Source organism: Coturnix japonica, chromosome 15 (assembly GCF_001577835.2).
Source record: "Coturnix japonica isolate 7356 chromosome 15, Coturnix japonica 2.1, whole genome shotgun sequence".
NCBI lineage: Eukaryota > Metazoa > Chordata > Aves > Galliformes > Phasianidae > Coturnix > Coturnix japonica.
Window position 1 is genome coordinate 9,850,651 of NC_029530.1, and position 18,513 is coordinate 9,869,163.

The 18,513-nt window shown below is 58.0% G+C and overlaps 3 protein-coding genes across 4 annotated transcripts; 1 reads left to right on the forward strand and 2 right to left on the reverse strand.

The window, feature by feature from the left end:
* Nucleotides 1–17: 17 nt before the first annotated feature.
* LOC107321486 (cytochrome b-c1 complex subunit 9) lies at nt 18–1,271 on the reverse strand. Its single transcript, XM_015878436.1, has 2 exons — nt 1,083–1,271; nt 18–291 (listed from the first exon to the last, which is right to left on the reverse strand). Exons 1-2 carry the CDS (start codon nt 1,221–1,223, stop codon nt 244–246), a joined length of 189 nt encoding a protein of 62 aa, XP_015733922.1. The 5' UTR covers nt 1,224–1,271; the 3' UTR covers nt 18–243.
* On the forward strand, nt 1,238–10,648 carry ZMAT5 (zinc finger matrin-type 5). 2 transcript variants are annotated; one of them, XM_015878435.2, is made up of 6 exons: nt 1,238–1,342; nt 2,653–2,837; nt 3,706–3,768; nt 3,951–4,031; nt 8,129–8,240; nt 9,642–10,648. In XM_015878435.2, the coding sequence occupies exons 2-6, from the start codon at nt 2,711–2,713 to the stop codon at nt 9,748–9,750; spliced, it is 492 nt and encodes a 163-aa protein (XP_015733921.1). In that variant the 5' UTR covers nt 1,238–1,342; nt 2,653–2,710; the 3' UTR covers nt 9,751–10,648. The 2 variants fall into 2 exon arrangements, with proteins under 2 accessions (XP_015733921.1, XP_015733920.1); XM_015878434.2 differs by having other exon boundaries at nt 10,424–10,648.
* A 2,734-nt stretch (nt 10,649–13,382) lies between these two features.
* On the reverse strand, nt 13,383–18,169 carry CABP7 (calcium binding protein 7). The gene is made up of 5 exons (XM_015877668.2): nt 17,696–18,169; nt 15,941–16,084; nt 14,949–15,061; nt 14,379–14,532; nt 13,383–14,305 (listed from the first exon to the last, which is right to left on the reverse strand). The coding sequence occupies exons 1-5, from the start codon at nt 17,802–17,804 to the stop codon at nt 14,178–14,180; spliced, it is 648 nt and encodes a 215-aa protein (XP_015733154.1). The 5' UTR covers nt 17,805–18,169; the 3' UTR covers nt 13,383–14,177.
* Nucleotides 18,170–18,513: the final 344 nt, after the last annotated feature.

Here is an 18,513-nt window from a genome sequence, read left to right on the forward strand (position 1 = left end):
GCAGGGAAACACAGAAACATGAGACATGGGTCAATATATTTTATTTTAACACAGTAAGTTTCAATACAGCAGCAGAACTCGTTGAGTCCATCTCGGTTGGCATCATATCAAGAGGTGGCTGATACAATCTGGCTCAGAGTCAGTCAGGACCCAGTTCCGTTTTGATGTAACCCACTGAAGGAGACCCGATCCTTCTCTGCAGTGTCTTCTGCCACCCCACACTGGATCTTGCTGCTGAGCGTTTCAGTCTTGACTTGCCTCATATTTGTGCTTGATGTGTTTCCACAGCTTCTGTACGCAAAACAAACAGCAAAGAAACAATGAGCTTGGGATACCGAGCTTTACTTTCAAATGTACGTTATCACCAACAGACAGCAGGGGCCAGAAGAATGTTCAGGAAGGCACAAACAGCAGCAGGGTACAGTGACAGTGTGGGTACAGCTGCCCTGTGCCCAACCACAGCAGGGCACAAAGGCTTCAGATGGTCGTTCCATCCACCTCCCTGCCCTCCTGGGCCTCCTATTGCTGCTGCACCACAGCTCCCACTTGTCTCAATGCAGAGGAGCAGGAGGCCGAGTGCTGCCTGGCTTCATGCAGGATGCACACAGAGGAATCCTATGCAGGCCCCAAGATCTGCGGGTGGATTGAGGGCTAAGGGAAGCACAGTGCATGTTACGCGTTACTTCAGATTAAAATACAAACCCTTATGATTTCATTTTCCTTCTCAGCTTAAGAAAACAACCACAATGAAGCCTCGTCCTACAAGTAAAGCCTGGAGCTCAGGTGTTATTCCAATGAGCTCCTAACCCCGCACTGTGGCAGTGCCGGACGCCGCTCTCCCTCCCCCCATGCTCTCCCAGCTCTGGTGCTGCCTGTGCTGAGCGCTCCGAGCTCCCAGCCGCTATTTGGCCTTTGAAGCAGGCGAAGCATCCAGCAGAGCACACGGCACGGCTGTGTAATGCCCCACGGGCACCCGGATAACGCTGGAGATACACCTCGGGTACGGGCAGCCCCGCTGCAAGGTCACAGCTGACCTTCAGGGCCGCTCCCACCCACCCTCCGCCAGCCCGGCCCGTCCTTACCCCCTCGTTGAGGTGCTCGAAGATGGCGTCCGCGCCCTGATCGAACGCCCGTTCGAACAACACGGCGCCCAGCACCACCGTGAGCGCGAACGTGGACGTGCGGCGGAACAGCGCGCTGTACGCCTGCCGGAGCAGCGCCATCTTGGCAGCGTCTGCTGCGCCTGCGCCGCAACGAGGGGTATTGTGGGAGATGTAGGCGACAGCAGCGGGGATTGCTGGGAGGTGTAGGCGCCGCGCGGTAGGCCGCAGGCCTGGAGGAGGTGAGTGGGGGTCAGTGTATGGGGTCAGTGTATGGGGTCAGTGTATGGGGTCATTATATGGGGTCAGTGTGCGTCTGGGGGGCTGGGATGGGTGGAGGGGGGGGGCTGGGCTCGAGGCTGAGTCCTCCTAAGCACCGAGGTGTGAGGTGAGGCCTCACTGCAGTGCCCGGCTGTGGGGCTGCTGAGTGCGCCCGGCTGGGAGCCCCCATGGCTGCAGCTCAGGGCTGAGTGCTGCTGCAGGCAGGGTCCGCATTGAGGCCTGTGGGAATAGAGGGGCAGGAGGCGGCAGCTGGGATGGAACCTGTTGTGGGACCTGGAACATGAAGGGACTGTGGCACAAAGCGCGAGAAGGAGATTGTGCTGTTGGTGGGAGCCTGCATGAGCGGGGCAACCAGCCCTATGGGCTCCACAATCACATCAGCTGCTGCTTCACAACCCCAGCGTCACCTGGAGGGATGGGATTGGGGTCGGTGTTCACAAGGCACAGCATTCAGGTCTGGCTGCTTGTGTTGGAGCTGTGGATCCCACACCTGGAGCTCCCTGCAGACATGGGGGGCTCTGGGGATGTGATGGACCCCAGACCAGCTTTTGGGAAGGCTCATGGGCTGCGGGTGGCTCGGTTGTGTTCATCCAGGGCTCTGCTTGTTGCTGCGCTCCCTGCCAGCTCCGAGGAATCCTTAGAGAGGCAGTGATTGATTCCAACCCTGATTTATTTATCAGATCTCTCTTTCTCGTGCTGCTCTCCCGTGCTATTTTTTAGCTGCGTTTGGCTGTCAAGGTGTCTAAAGCTGGAGAATTGCTTTTGGAGTTTATCTCCCAGTCTATCCATCTTCGGCATTTATCAGGTGCCGTTATATCTCACAGAGAGAACATAAGGCTCCTGGGGGTAAGATTCCCTGCTGTGCTCCAGAGCAGCTGCTCTATTGCCCCATAGCGGTCCTTCAGGCTCTCCCTTGGGGTGAGGGTGGACGCACAATTCCCTCTCTTGTATGGCAGCTCACTTGCTTGTCTGCAGCCCCAGCTTGTGTTCCTGGCCCTGGTGCAGCTCCAGGGATCCCTGGGCTCTCGGGTCTCTATAGCCTCCAAGCAGAGCCACCATCCCATCGGGTGGCAGAGGTGGCAGCGTGGAGCTGAGCTGGTCCTGCCATGCATATACAGCAGACAGCGCCGTGCCAGTCCCTGAGGGACAGAAGTTATGCTGTCAGGTCTCACCTCTTCCTCTGTCTGCCAGCCCTCCATGATTTGAGTCCTCCTTTGGAAGCAGGCACTGTAAATCTCTGCTCCTTCACTATGTCCTTCTCCATCCCCAGGCACCGAGGCTCTGCCTGACAGCTCTGGGGCTGCATCAGCTGCTTTGCAGGGGGAGAGATGGGGAAAAGATACTTCTGTGATTACTGCGACCGGTCCTTCCAGGACAACCTGCACAACAGGAAGAAGCACCTCAATGGGGTGCAGCATCTCCGGGCTAAGAGAGCCTGGTACGACCTGTTCCGAGGTGGGTGTCCCAGTGCCAGCCCCGGGGACGTGGTCTCAGTGTGTGGTTGGGGTATGAGAGACTCATGGCACTGTGTGTTGTGGCAGTATCCAGAGACTTAGCTTGGATTAAAGTGATGGTGAAACCATTGCTCGTGTGTTCCTTTGCTTCTCCCCTCCAGCTGCTCAGGGGCAGGTGTTGCACACTGCATGTTCCCTGGCGAGATGAGGGGAATGTGCAGAGCTCTGGGACATCTGCTGCCTGCTGCAGTGTCTGTGGTGATAAGAAATGTCCAAGAAATGGCCCGGTGTGGAGGTCTCACAGCCCAGCAGCCATCCACATGGGTCAGTGACAGTGAGGCAGATGGCTTGGCGCATTTCTTCCTCCCGGGCTGCAGCCCTTGATTTCCCTGTGATTCATCAAATCCCTTGTCTCAGCCCTGAGGGGGTGTTTTGTTTTGGCTCCAGCATCTCCAGATAGTTGCAGATTCCTCCACAGCCTACAGAAGCTGCTGTGTGTTCCCCAGGACACCTGCAGGAGTGAAGGAGCACAGTGCTGCTGTCTGAGCCGCAGCACAGGGTTCAGTGCAGCCTGATAGAGCCCCGTTAACCTTCTGCTCCTCTGCACTGCACTGGAGTGTTACAGGAGCTTCTTTTGTGCTGCTTGGATGGGGAGAAAGTGTGGAGAGCAAAGCAGAGAAGGGGATATTTGCAAGCTAGGAAAAAGCTGAAGCCTGGGTTAGGTGGGGACTGATAACTCGTTTTGCCCTTGGTTTAAGGTCAGGATTGTCCTGTAAAATACCTTTATGTTAGGCAGGCTGAGATCTGGTGGGATGCTACTGTGCAAAGGGTGTGATCCTGTCCTGTGTTCTGTCATTTATCTCCCCCAGATGCTGCTGCTATCCTGCAAGAGGAGCAGAGCAAGAAGCCTTGTCGGAAGTTTCTACAGACAGGTGAGGTGGAATTACCTCCGTGGTGAGCTCTGCAGAGCCCTGGGGTGTGTGTCTGCCTTGGAGGGAGCGAGGGGCACGGGGCTGTGTGCCCTGTGTGCAGTGGAACCTGTGTTTGCACACACGTTTACATGGGAGGACTTCACGTGTGCATTACTCATGGAGCTCTGTGGCTGTTCTTTCAGGGCAGTGTGACTTTGGGTCCAACTGCAGATTTTCCCACATGACAGAGCAGGACCTGGAGAAGCTGAGTGCACAGGTACAAGGTGAGCCCTGGAACAAGGAAATGCCCAGGGGAGGGGGTGGGGGTGGAGGGTTCTCTGAGGAAGGGGCAGTTGCTGCAAGGAGAGTGGGCTGCAGTGAGGTGCTGTGCGGTGACTGTGTGTTCCTGTGCTGTGTGTGAATGTGGCTGTTCCCTCCTCCCTATCCTGGCTGCCTGAGCCCGGAGGCTGCCTGTAATTGCTGCAGTTTTTCAGATGCTTCCTGCTCTCGATCTCCTGGCACAGACACAAGCCTAAAGAGTTGAGCAGCGCCACTGCCACTTAGCAGCAAGTAGCTGAAGCACAGAGTGGGCTTCCTGAGCCCTTGGGGTTCTCTTCAGACAGGGAATAAAGTCTGTCAGCAGCAGAGGGCACTGGTACTTCACTTCCCCTTAAATTTATGGCTTTGGTTGCCCCTCCACCTCTCCATTATGGCCGGGGAGCTGTTGGCTCCTGTCTCACTCTTGTGAAGAGCTCTCAGGTGGTCAGGTGTGTTATACTGAGGAGATGAAATGGGGTCCTGGGTCCAGAAACAGCTTCAGTTCGTGTGATTGTCAGTGGAACTGAAGTTTGGGAAGGAGACAAATTGCACCTGGCCCCCTGCTATGAACTTCAGGAGCACTTTTTCATTCAAACACAGCTTTGCACAGCTGAGAGTGCTGCCTCCCTGCCCTAAAAGGAGCAACATCTGCTTTCCCCAGAGTGTTCATTCCTCCTCAGAAAAACAGTGAGCGGGATGTTGATGAGACCACGTGGAGTAGTTGGGGTCCCTCTGCAGATCATCCAGTCCCAGCCCTGCATTGCTCTTTAGGTGAGCTGCAGCAGGCTGTGCAGGGCCGTGTCCATGTGTGTTCTGAGCATCTCCAAGCAGAGACTCCACACCACCTCGCTCCCATTGCCCCTTATCCTTTTGCTGGATGCCGTCACATAGCCTGGCTCTGTCATCTTAACTCTTGGGCATCTCCACATGTGGCTGAGATCCACCTCTGTGAGCCTCTCCTCTTGTTTCAGGTGCTCCAGTCCTTTTGACTCACTCCACTGAGTCCCACGTGAGATTTGGGTTGTGCGTGGGCTCCGGGTTTGGGGAGGCAGCACTTGAAAGCTGCTTTCCTTCCACTCCTCCCCGCTGCTGAGTCAGTGCAGGTCCCGGGGGCAATGCTGAATCAATAGCTGAGCAGTGCTGGCAGTCAATAAAAGCCACCTCGTGGGGCTGCGTGGTGCAGCACTCCTCTCCCCACGGCTGTCACCCCTCCATGCTGCAGGGCTCACGTACCAGGCTGGCTTCAGAACAGCCTGTTTGGAGGAACCTGTGGTGTTTCCAGGCTCTTTATGGCAGAGAAGAGAGCACTCTGGAGCAGAGCAGAGCTGCAGGGGAAGGCTGGCAAGCTGCTCTGTGCATGGGCAGGCTGCCTTGCCAGTTGCACTTGCTACTGAATATTGACTTGTGTCAGATGGGTCGGGTGTAAGTGGGGAGTTGGCTGGTGAGAGGGTGGCTCCTGGGAGACTGCTTGGAAACCTTGCATTTGTATTACCAAGTCAAACGTTTAATTAAGCAATTAGGCTTCACCAGGGGACAGCAGGGTGCCTCTCCTTGGCTTGTACTGTCACGCATGCCGGGCTGTAGTTAAATGCTGCTCACCTCTCTCACAGTGTTGCTCTATGGATGTCCTGTGGGAGCCAAGCACTCTGGCTGAGGGTCACACAGAGCTCAAGTTCAGGTTTGGTGGAGGGAAGGGCTGAGCAGGACGTGGTGGGCAAGAGGTGGAGCCTGTGAACGGGCAGGATGAATGGCTGCAGGTGCCAAACCACCCTTAGGTGCATCGTGGGGAGCTGTCAGCGCTCCTCGGGCTGCTGAAGCAGCTGTGTTTCAGGTGGTGAGGCTTAGGACAGAGTTCACAGCAAGCCTATGGATGGCAGGTTGGATGACAGGTTACAATAGTCACAAGGGAGGTTTGACCCTCGTAATGCAGTCCTCAAAGCTGTCCTCCAGGGCAGGCACTTCAGAATAAGGTTGTGAAGAAGTCCTATGATGAAGTGCTGTAGACCAGTGACCTGTGTTCTTTGGGCCAGGCTGGATGGGGCTCTGAGCACCTGGTGGAGCTGTGGGTCCCTAATCACTGTTGGACCAGATGGCCTTTAAGGGTCCCTTCCAACTCCATTCTATATGCTAGGCGTGGATTGCATTCTAAAAGATGGCACAGCCCTTTCTAGCTCCTGGGCTTTGTGTCCCTGAACGCCTGCTTTCTGCTGCTGGTTCTGTGGCAGCAAATTCTCCGATGTATTTTATTATCAGCTAAAGGGAACACTGCCTTATTTCTAAAGTTTGGCCTCCTAAAGCAGGGAATTCACTTCGTGGTTTGTGCTGGTCGTGTAGGTTGAACAGCACAACAAAAAGGAACGTTTCTGGCCACTTTACACTCGCTCAGAGCCTGCCCTAGTTTGGCTGCAGCAGTTCTGCACCAGGTAGAGTATACTCATAAAGAAGCAACAGTTTCCACCTTCAGCAGGGAGGGGAGGCATATTCCCAGCTGTTACTGCATCAAAGCGTTACCGCTGCATCTGCTGCATCATTCATCAGAGAGACACTTCCAGGCTGTCATTTTTAGTACAGTCATGTCAAGAAAAGTCACTGTAAAATTGGCATCTTCTTGCTTGAAGTTATTGGCTCCCTGCTAATCCGCGTCACTTTTGCTCAGCGTGTTGACACAGCTCAGCCTCTATGAGCAGCTCTGGTGAGCTGGGGGACAGCAGGGGCATGGCTGGGTCTGCTGCAGCCATTATGGCTCTGTCATTGCATGCACAGCTCTGCTCGGGGACCTGCTTGGGCACTTCCATGGTGCCTGATCCAGGTTCTGCACGTTGGCATCCTGAGCAGTGTGGGCACATCCCTCATTGCCACATCCCCACAGCCCTGGGATGGTGACCCCACCACTCCATGGGCATCACTGCTCTTTAGGAGAGGAAACTTTTCCTGATGTCCAACCTGTGGCACAACTTCCAGGGACCACTTGTCCCATTTCAATCCACTGGTGGTTTTGGTGGCCATTGAATTGAAGGTGTGTACTACAGAGGAGGATGAGACAGATTTGCCTTTATGTGGGCATTCATCAAGGGGTGCAGAGCCAGATGTGTGCCCGTACCTGCTGCCTCGAGGCTTGGCTGGAGCTGGGAGCAGGAGCCAGTTGGATGGCTTTCAGCTGGGGCCTGGCTGCAGCCAGCGTGAGTTGGGAGCTGCCCTATCACAGCCAGTGAGCAAACTGGGACTGGGCAGGGGCTGTGGGCTCCCACCAGGTTGGTCCCAGCTCTGAACAGAGAGACTTTGGCTCTTTGTAATGTGGGAGCTGCATTCAGCTCCTGTCCTGAGTCTGAGCCAAGTGCCCTGCTTACCAGACTGCTCTGCTTGTCCTCCACTGCCCTCAGGCATCTCCGTTTGACTCTGGATGGCTCTACCGGGATTTTTCTCCTGGAGAACAGCAGTGGGTGATGTGTGAACAGCCCTGTTTCCAACCAGTCCCCTTATCTCTGGCTTGCAGAGGGTACCCCGACGTCGGGACCCCAGCAGGAGCTCTTTGTGGTGGCAGTGAGCGCGCCGTCACCTCCTCCCAGCAGCAGCAGATGAAAAGGCTGGATGACAAATTATCCATCTCCGGCTGCTCATTGTGTAGCGCATTCCTGCCATCCTTATTAATATTCAGCAGGCAGATGAATAATTGGTTGCCACCACTAGGATGAAGTGATCCTTCACTCTGCCCAAGCAATATCAATTTCACACCCTGTCTGGAAACGTATAATATTTTCCTTAAACGTGTGACATATGGTGGTGAGGTGAGAGCAGCTCCGGGTGAGCGTGGCCACAGGTGGCAGATGGTGTCTGGATGGGATCAGGGTCTCCTCCTCTATGGGAGGTTTGGGGATGAGGATGAAGGGGGTGGCACAGCTTCCTGCCTGAGCCACAGCAGTGTCCAATGCAGGGTGGGCAGTGGGGGCTGCCATGGGTAGGTTACAAGCTCTCTGTGGTCAGCAGCTCTGCAGGGTGGTGAGCAGTGGGTTTGGTGGAGCAAAAGGGTTGCAGTGCAAACCTCTGACAGCTCTCTCTTAACCAGGGGAGCAGAGATTGAGGGAGCTGCAGCAGGAAGGAGCAGAAATCCCACCTGACGCCATTGAGATCTGGCTGGAGAAGAGAGCCAAGAGGCTGAGCACAGTGCAGAGCAACAGGTACCACAGCTGGGGGGTGGGATGGAATGAAGGGTGGGAGGTGGTGCCAGTGGTCGGGTGTGGAGGTGACCAGGTCCTGCTGCCCGTCCTCCTGCCCTGGGGCTCAGGCAGAGAGCTGCTGTGCCCTTTACATAAAGTGCCAGACATGACTGGGAGGCGGCAGGGCCACGTTATTAATGCCCACAGCCGGTGGCAGCAGGCTGGTCTCATCTGCTGACAGCTCCCCCATCCTCTGCCTGCCTTGTCTGCATGCCTCTGCCCATGCCCGCCTTCTCCTTTGCCAGCTGGAGGTAGGATTGGTTCCTCCCGCGTGCTGTGGGGTGCCTGCAGGTCCCTGCTGCTTCCCTGCTCACCTGACAGTGCCGCAGGCTTAATTGGATGGCGTTTGGGCAGGTGCCAGATCTCTCTTTTGTTCTTCTTTCTGTTTGCTCCTGTCCTCTCCTTGTTTGGTCTGGGCAGGATCTTCCCTCTGGTGTCTGTCTGGTTGTGCTGCTCACTGCTCCTTCCATCCCTCTGCCCGGCTGCTCCTTGCCCTGCAGTCACGCTGTCCCTGAACACTTGCCCTATTTGTCCTGCCCAAGAACCCCCCTGATCTCAGGATGGATCAGCGCTCACAGAGGACACTCATTGCTCAGCCCAGACCTTACGGGGGTCTGCACGGTCCTTGCAGCTTCCAAACATCCCTAAACCTTTTCAGAAGGAACGCAGTCCTTGCCCTGCTGTTTGGGGTGAGGGGGTCCATGGCACGTGGTGTGTTCTGAATGGCACAGCTTGGGCTCTGCTGAGCATCACCTCAATCAGCTTCATGGTGGTAGAACTGCCATGCTGGGCTCAGCAGCACTGTCTGCAACTTGAAAGCCTCCACCTGAGCCATATTTGCAAAGTCCCATTGTGCCATTGCTTTCTGGAGAGCAGGGGGAGCTGGATGACGTTGGTGCAGATTGCTGAGCTGTGGAGCTTTGATTTTTACCCTCATCTCCAGAGGAGATGTGTGTGTCCTTGCCCACAGTGTGTGTGTGTGCCGTGATGGTGCAGAGCCCACTTGCAGCTCCCCAGCAGAACGGGGCCCACAGGCTGTGGGTACTGAGATTCCATCAGTGCCTCTGCAAAGGACGAAGCCTTGGCTCCCTTAGTAGACCCTGGATAATCCCTGTGGGGCTGCCATTCTGAATGCTCCAACAGGAGGTGAACCCATCATAGCACGCATGTCTTATGAGACCCCAGGGAATCGAGTACCCAGACAGCATCCTCCCTATTGATTAGTTGTGCTGCTCGCAGGGCAGCTCATTAGTTGATAGCTGCGCTGTTCCACCTTACAGCCTGCCCCACTCTGCTCCTTGCCCTGCTGCTCTGCTGCTGCAGGACCTGGGTGCAACCTGAGGGGAGTCCCTTCCCATACAGGGCAGCTGTGTGTCTGCTGGTCCCGCTCCCATCCCTGGCGCAGACGGAGGATGAGCTCGATGCCAAATGCCTTTACTCTCTGCTAGTTGCCTGGAAAACACCGCACTGAACTCCTGGAGCTGGCGTTGGGCCACGTCGCCAGCCCTGCAGGGAGAGGAGGGTGCTGCTCCTCCAGAGCATTATGTAAAGGAGCGTGATTAGATTTCTTCTGGCATAACAATTAAAGGGATCCATCAGGATCAGAGGTAGAGGCCTGAGAAGCGGCAGGGCTGCTGTCAGGGCTGCTTGCTGAAGAACAAATGAGTTTCCTGTACCCTTTCCCATTAATTCCTCAGTACGTTTGCCATGAATTTAAACCTGCCCCGGCCGAGCACTTGCTTTGGCTGCAGACAAAGGTGCGATGCTTCTCATTTAGCACTTCTGCTGCCATGTGTGGCAGCGCTGCCTGTGCTGTGAGCTGGGGGAGGAAGCCTCTTCCTTCCATAAGGGTGCTTTGGGAGAGCAGCTGGGTTTTGGCAGCTCCATCGCTTCCGAGGGGTCCTTGTCCTCTGGGAAGTGTGCAGCTGCCCTGGGATTGGGGCTGCCTGGCTGCAAACCACGGCCAGGGCTGCAGGTGTTGTTCTCAAAGCTGTGCCGGGAGCTGGGGGTCAGATCAGCCCCCATGGGGGCGAGCAGAGGGGACTGAGCCGTATCCCTGGGTGGTGTCCCCGAGCAGAGCCCTGCTGGCAAACCAAGAAGGCTCAGCTCTGCCTTTTCCATCTCTGCCTTTTCCATCCCTGCAGTGCCCTGCCTGAGAAACCCACACCCTTCCAGTACCCCCCTGGCTGGCCCCCTCTGCAGGAGCTGCCCCCATCTCTGCGGGCTCCCCCACCTGGGGGGTGGCCGGTGCCCCCCGGCCTGCAGTGGGGCTGAGGCATCGTGCAGGAGCCGGACTTCTTCCTAGTGTGAGAACGAGACCAGATTATTTATATATGCTTTTATATTAATAAAATGCTCCTTCTGTTGCAGCCTTGGGTTGTTTCTTGCCTGGTGGCCTCAGTGGGTCAACCTGACCCCCATGATGGGGGGGAAGTGGGAATGTAAGCTGCAGCCCCACTATTGTGGGCCGTCTGTGCAGCTGCCCCGGGGCTGGGAAGGAAGCTGCAGGTGGGCTCTAAGCATCACTGTGTGATGTTTCCTCCGGTGCTGATCATTTCTGTTTGCTTCTGTTAAACATGGTGCATAAAACAGCTTTGGTTCGGGTGCTGCAGCTCCTAATGAAGAGTCAGGGGAGCTCCCAAAAACCTGCGTGCTCCCGTTCCCGCTGTGCTGGAGGTGAGAAGAAAAGGGGGGGGGAGAAAAAAAAACCCTATTCCAAGGCTTGTCCTCCTGCAGGAAAATACCTGAGGGCTGAATGGCAGCAGGGCGGCTCGGTGGGTCCCCATGCAGCACCGCGGTGCCGCCCGCCAGCGCACTCCAGGTTTGGCCACACGCGGCAGGAGATGGGTCCAGATTCATGGAGAGCTCAGGCAGCAGCCAGCCCGGATCAGCAAACCCTATGGCAACCAGCACTGCTGCTGCGTTGGCACACACAGAGGCTGGATCTGCCCACGGTCGGTGCCTGGTTGTGCCTTCAGGGAGCCTTGGGGTGTTTTCACGTGGCACCTTCCCCTGCAGGACTCCCTGCCCTGTGCATCTCCCAGAGGTCAAACGCAGTGACCACAACCCCAAAGGGTCCCTCTGATGCTCCCTGCGCCTCCTGCCTGGTTCCCATCTTACTGAGGCGGATCACAGTACAAGCTCCCTTCCCTCCTGCAGTTGTTCTGGGGTGGCAGTGGAGCATGTGCCCATTGCTGCTGCTCCATGGGGTTCTGCAGCTCCCCCTGGCAGCACTTTGCAGCTCCTGGCTGTGGTTGGAGGCACGCAGCCCTGCTCTGTGCCACCCCTGAGCCCAGGCAGGGAGCTCTGCAAACCTGCACAAGCGTTTCCAAATTCAGCACTGCAAACATTTGTAAGCCATAAAGCACAGAGCCTTGATTCAGCGTGAGCCGAGCAGGGTGGGCTCCTCAGCGCCTTCCTTGGCTCCCATGGTTTGGGAGCTCATGGCACCTCTCTGCACCACCATCACTAAGTGGGCTCCCTGCTGTAGGGTCTCCCCACTTGCTGTCACCCTGCTCCGTGTGTCCCCAACTTGCTGTCCCCAGCTGTGGGGCGGCTGCAGCCCCTGAGTGATGGTGTGAGCCAAAGTGCCTCTTATGGAGCGGGAGTAATTTATAGGGAGGCTTTTAGGGAAATGAGCCGCTCCTGGGCTGCTGCCAAGGTGCAGCCCTGCTGGGCTCTGCCCTGTGTCCTCTGGCAGCTCTTGGAGGGAGCGGGGATGGGGGTGGGATGGGAGTGAGGAAGGGATGGGGATGAATAGGTGTGGAAATGGGAATAGGGATTGGGGTGGGAATGGGGATGGAATGGGGATGGGGATGAGATGGGAATGAAATGAGATGAGGATGGGAATGCGAATAGGGATGGAAATGGGGAAGAGGATAGGGAAGGGGATTGGAATGGGAAGGAGAATGAAATGATGAGGATGAGGATGGGGACAGGGATGAGGCTGTGGCCATTCCACACTGCTTACAGGACCAGAGAAGCAGAAATAACTCTTCCTGCCCCCAAAATGCTTCTCAGCTCCCCAAACCTGGGCAGTTCTGCTGCCAGCCCTTCTCTGTGCTCCCGCAGCAGCCCCCAGGCAGGGCCCTGCCCTCCCCACAGCTCTCAATGTACGATCCCGTCCTCGTCGGCCTTAATTCAATTAGCAGCAGCCGCAATGAGGCATCCCCAGCTGCAGCAGCACCGCAGCCCAGCGCCGCTCAGGCGCTCCCGGATCTGAGCCGAGATCTCCAAACCTGCCTTGAGGATGGAGATCCCATTAAAATTAATTGAGCAGCTTCGTAAAGCTGAGCTTGGGGGGGAGGCGTTCTCCCTTTTATCTAATTCCTCTTTTTATGTTATTGTATTTTCTAGCAAATTAAATTGTCCCATATCGTTATTATTTTCGTTCTTTTTGGCTTCCTCCTGTTTACTCACAGCATCTCCCATAGACTTGCTGTATGTGTATGTATCTGTCTGTACATCCCAGGGGCCACGTGGCTCCCTCTGAAAGAGGAGGTTCATCAAAGAGCCCAAGTTTAGGTGTGGAGATGGATGAAGTTTCATTCTGGGCACTGTGCCCCCCCACTCCACATTGATTCCAGCCCCACGTGCCCCATTTGCAGTGGGTTTGGCACCCGGGCTGTGCCTCCATGGCTTCCATGGGCTGCAGTGGGTCCTTCTGACCCCATAAACATGGGGGGATCCTCTGTTAAAGGGCCCAGAAGCCCCATGGATGGACACCTCCAGTGCTGGAGCTGTGGAAGCGGCTGTGCCACGCTGAGCTCCCCTGTTTTTATTTATTCTTTTAATCTCTTTGCCATTAAAAATGCATCGTCCAGGGGCTCAGGGGAGGGCAATGCATCAGTGCGGGACACCCCCCCCACACACACACACAGAGCAACGTGGCTGTGATTGCCATGAGCTCTGTGTAAGTGCACCATGAGGGTCATTAACAGGGTGGCATTGGGGGGATGGAGGGGTTCAGGGGGTTGGTTGGAGCCCTGCAGTGCCATAAGCAGAGCTTCATACGTGGATCGATATCTCCAGCTGAAAGCAATGGGGCAGGGCGGGGGTTGTGCAGCAGCCGTGGGTCCCCCATCCCACCATGAGCCCCGAGCCTTCAGAAATCCCAGATTTATTTCAGATCGATAACAACCAACCGGGAAGGGAATGGGGGGGAGAAAATAATGGGAAAGAAAAAGGGGGAGGGGGGGGAAATCCAACAGAACCTAAAGAATGAGAAACGGACCCGCATCCGAACCAGTCCGGTGCCGGGGTGCTACATACAGGCTGGGGGGAGGTTGGGGGGCAGGGGGGGCCCCCGGGATGCGCGGCTCTTCCCGGCGGGTCCTTGCAAAGTGCATCAAGCTGAGGTCGGCAGTGCCAGCCCCGTCTGGAGGGATGGAGGGGGGGGAAACTGAGGCACGGCGCGGGGCAGGGGGGGGCGGGGGGTGACATCCAGCCCTTGGCAGCGACGTCCATGCAAACGCTCCCGGATCTCCGAAGAGAAAAACATCTCAGCGCGGCGTATTGCTTACGAGATGGTTTGGTTGGTTTCTGTGTGTGTGTTTTCTTCTGTTTTTTATCATAAATATCGAGCTATAGAGGCTATAGTGGTGCATCCGGCACCGGGTCGTCCCGGCTCCGAGGGATGGGGCAGCAGACGGGCTCCATGCACGGTGCATGCACTGAGTATTTGCTGGCAGGGTTTAGTTTGGTGTGCGTGTCTCTGAGTCAGTGTGTCCTGCAGGCAGCCGTGCGAGCTCCACGCTCACCCTGCGCCGGGCTCTTCTCTCCATCCCAGGCTGTTCCTGGCTCGCAGCGGGTGGGCATCCCATATAGACCCACACGGACACCCCATATGGACCCACACGGGCATCCCATACAGACCCACACGGACACCCCGTATCCGCGCTACTTCATGCCGCTGCGCAGCACCTGGTTGGCGGCGATGAGCATCACGCTGATGATGAAGGCGATGGCGAAGGCGCAGATGAGGCTTTTCCTCACGCAGGTCTGTCGGATCTGCTGGCTGGAACAGGCTGTGGGGACAGCCCGGCTCAGCCCACCTCCCCCTTCGCACCCAATGCCACGTTCCCCCTGTGCCCCACTCACTCTCCACCTCGACGGGGCACTCCTCGGCCGTGCCCATGTGGCTCTCCTCCTCCGTCATGATGATGTTCTCGATGTCCTTCATGGAGAGGTGCTCGCAGAAGGTGTCGTACAGGAGCCGCTTCAGCTCGTCCACCGTCAGCTTCTGCATGTCGCACTGCGGGGCACACAGGGGCCTCACCCTAACCCTCACCCTCACCCTAACCCTCACCCTAACCCTAACCAAAGCCCAGGGCCCATCTCGGCCCAGAGCCTGAGCATGACCAAGCCCAGCCCTGACACTGATCCAAACCCCAACCCCGACTCTAACCCTGACCCCATTCCTGTCCTTACCTCCAACCCCAGCCCTGACCCTCACACCAGCTCCACCCCTAACCCCAACCCCACTCCTGACCCCGGCCCAAACCCCACCCTGCCCCCCCGCCTCAGACCTGACCCCCACCCACCCCAAACCCCCACCCAGGAAAAGCATCGGTATCCAAATAGCAACAGGAAATTTTTACCTTGTGGCTATAAAGCTCACTGTTGACTCTGATTCAACCCTGAGCCCCCCACGCTCCCACTGCCCCCCACCTTCCAGAAGACGGTGTCGAAGTCGGTGCCGTGGAACTTCTCAGGGATGCCCGACGTGGACAACTTGGGCCCCAGCAGTGTCACAAACTCCTCAAAGTCCACCTGTCCGTCACCTGTGGGGCAGAGCAGTGGCCATCACCCCATCACCCCATAGAGGGAGTGGGGCTCCAGTGCATCATCCCCCGGCTGTTGCTCATAGTGACACTGAGAAGTGGGTCCCCGTGACGCTGATTTGGGGTAATGCTTGGCAGTATCCTACCCCACAGCATGGAGCCCCACTCCAGGGTTTTAGGGGCCATCTGCAGACCTCAACACTGGCTGGAGTCCCCTAAAGCCAGAGGGGATCCCAAGACCACTGAGAGCCCAAAGCTGCCCAGCACCCTGCTCAGCTGGGGACTGCAACCTCAGCTGGGCACCCCAAAGCTGGGGGGGAACCCCAACAACACCGGGACACCCCAGGTCACCCTGACCCCTTTAGGACCCCACTGCGGTGCAGCCATGAGCCTCATCCTGCGGCCGGGGCGGGTGCTGAGCTCCAGGGCTGTCACGGAGGCACTAAGGATGAGTAATGAAGGGAGCCGCGGCTTGGCAGCCTCGGCTGAAAGGCTTTTAAATAGGGAGAAAAAAAAGAATGGAATCCTATAAATTAATGCGCTCCTTAAGGTCCTGATGAGCATGGGAGTGACAGGGACAGGATGCTGAGGGCCGGGGCATGGCCGGGGTGGGGGCTGAGCCTGGGGTGTGGGATCCAGGGCTGGGTGTGGGATCCAGGGCTGGTGCAGGATGCACATTGGCACCCCATTCCCATTGGGTTTGTAGGTTGGGAAGTGTGTGGTCCCCATCCTGGGAGCCTTCCAGCATCATCAGATCCTCTCTAACGATGCCACGGCGGTGATGAGGACGGGGACAGGGGATGCTCTGGCCTTGCAGCACAGCCCTGCTCTGTTGTGGGGTGGCTCTGGGGTCCCATCCCGCCCCATAGGGGTCCTTACCGTCCATGTCGAGGCGCTGAATGATGACCTCGAGCTCCACCTCGTTGGGCATGTAGCCCAGTGAGCGCATGGCCGTGCCCAGCTCCTGCTTGGAGATGAAGCCGTTGCCGTCTCGGTCGAACACCTTGAAGGCCTCGCGGATCTCTGTGGGAGGAATAGGGCTGAGTCCGGCCAACCCCGACCCCACAGTGATGGGGAGACTGAGGCACAATGGGGACGGTGCCCAAAGTGTCCCCAGGTCTCAGTGCCCAGCGATGGGGTGAGAGAGGAAGGAGACAGAGAGCAGATCTTGGGGGGGTTCTGCTTCAAAATGGGGCCCTGGGGCTGCAGGGGGATGGGGGCAGATCTGTGGGCTCCTGCCCCAAAGCTGAAATCAAATTGACCCCAAACCCAAAGGCCTCAATGAGTGCCACTGTGGGGCTTCCCACCTCTGGAGCTGCAGATGGGCTGGGGGAGATCGTGGTGTATGGATGGTGCTGGGGGTAACACATAACAGTGCTAAAATCCACCCAAATCAAACACTGCCCCAAAGCCCCACAGGTGGGGGAGCTGTTTGGGGTCCCCATGGGTGGCACAGGGTGATGCTGTCAGTGGGGTCACCATGTTCACAAAGCACCACGTTGGGATCAGCACCGAAAGCAGCAGCTCCTCCTGGTTCTGCTTCCCCGTCTCACCCCATTTCCACCCCATACTGGGGCCGCAGCGATGCCCGACGGTGCTGAGGGTGGGTTGGGGTCGGTGGGCAGTGGGGTGGCAGCGGGTGGTTCACCCCATTATGGCCCTATGGGGTCACCTTGGGGCCGTGCCATGGCAGGAGCGGGGTGGTGGGGCACACACTGCAGGGGGGCCGTGCACACTCAGACACACACACACACCAACATCACGCTGCGCTGCTGCTGCACTTGTGTGTGCACAGGCTGCACACAGCAGTGCTGCTGTACACACGCGTGTGCACACGTGCAAAAGCAGCTGACAGTGATGCTGTGCCCGTGCACACACACAAACACCTGGCAGTGAGGCTGTGCTTGTGCATGCACCGACACCTGACAGCAGTGCTGTGCTGGTGCACACACAGACGCCTTGCAGCCATGCTGTGCTGTGCATGCACCGACACCTGACAGCGCTGCCGTGTTGTGCATGCACCCCAGCACCTCGCACTGACGATCTGCTCGTGCACACACACACACACACACTCACCCTGCAGCACTGCTGTGCACATGGACCCATTGCGCTCCGGCGCTGCACTTGTGCACACGCACTGCAGTGGCGCTGCCATGTGCACACACACACACACACACACACACACACACACGTGTGCATGGTGTGAGCCCCATCCCTGCCCCATTGGCTGTGCAGACCCCCACGCTGTGCCTCAGTTTCCCTGCAGTGCTGGTGCTGACCCTGCAGCCCCTGTGCCACCCCAATGCCAACACATTTGGGGTCACGGAGCCCACAGCCACCCCCCGTCCCACCACCCAACTTTGTGAGGGGGGAAATACCGCCGTTCTGGGGCAGCCCCACAGCCCCACAGCCCCACAGCCGTGACCCCACCAGGTAATGGGGGGGATGGGGGGGGCAAACAGGTGACAGCCACCACCGCCGTGTGACGGCACCGTGCGGACCAGGCCCGGGAGATGCTGCGGGAGGGGGGTGGGGGGGCACAGCGGGGCCGGTGCCGCGCGTGGGTGCGGGATGTGGGTCCCCCCCTGCATGCGGTGCCCCCCCATTACCCCCCACCCCCCGGCGTCCCCTCACCCTCCAGTTCGTCCTCCGGGATGTCCACCGGGTGCTGCTCGGCCAGCAGCGGGGGCACGCTGTAGATGCCCCGGTACATCAACGCGGCGGTGACCGGGTGGAAAGGCATCTTCGGAGCTTTGCCGAAATCCCAAAGTTTCCCACCTAAATCTTCGCTTTCCTCGGGACGGGGCCGCAGCCCCCCCCGGCTCTATGGGGCCGGCAGCAGCCCGTCCCCGCGGCCTCGGGGTTCGGTGGGGCCGGGGCCGGGGCCGGGAACGGGCACACGGCAGCATCCAGGCACCGCTCAGCGCCCGCCCGGGGCCCCGCCGCCCCCCCGCGCCCAGGGGTGCTGCCCCGCGGGGCCCGGCATGGCGGGGCCTCCCTCCTCCTCCTCCTCTTCTTCCTCCTCTTCTTCCTCCCCGCTAAGTTTCGCGGGCAGGAGGCGATGCTCCGCGCTGCGCCGCGCTCCCGCTGCCCGCCCCCAACAACCTGCCCGCCCCCGGCCGCGCCCCCGGGATGGGAGGGGTGGGATGGGATGGGAACGGGGATAGGGATGGGATGGGGAGTATAGGGATGGGATGGGGATGGGGATGGGGATGGGATGAAATTGGGATGGGAATGGGATGGGATGGGATGGGATGGGATGGGATGGGATGGGATGGGATGGGATGGGATGGGATGGGATGGGATGGGGATGGTGTTGAGCATGGTGTGAGATGGAGATCAGAATGGGATAGGAGGAGGGGGGATGGGATGGGGATGGGATGGAATGGGATGAGGATGGGGGTGAGATAGGAATAGGATGGAGAGAGAATGAGAATGAAATGGGGATGGGA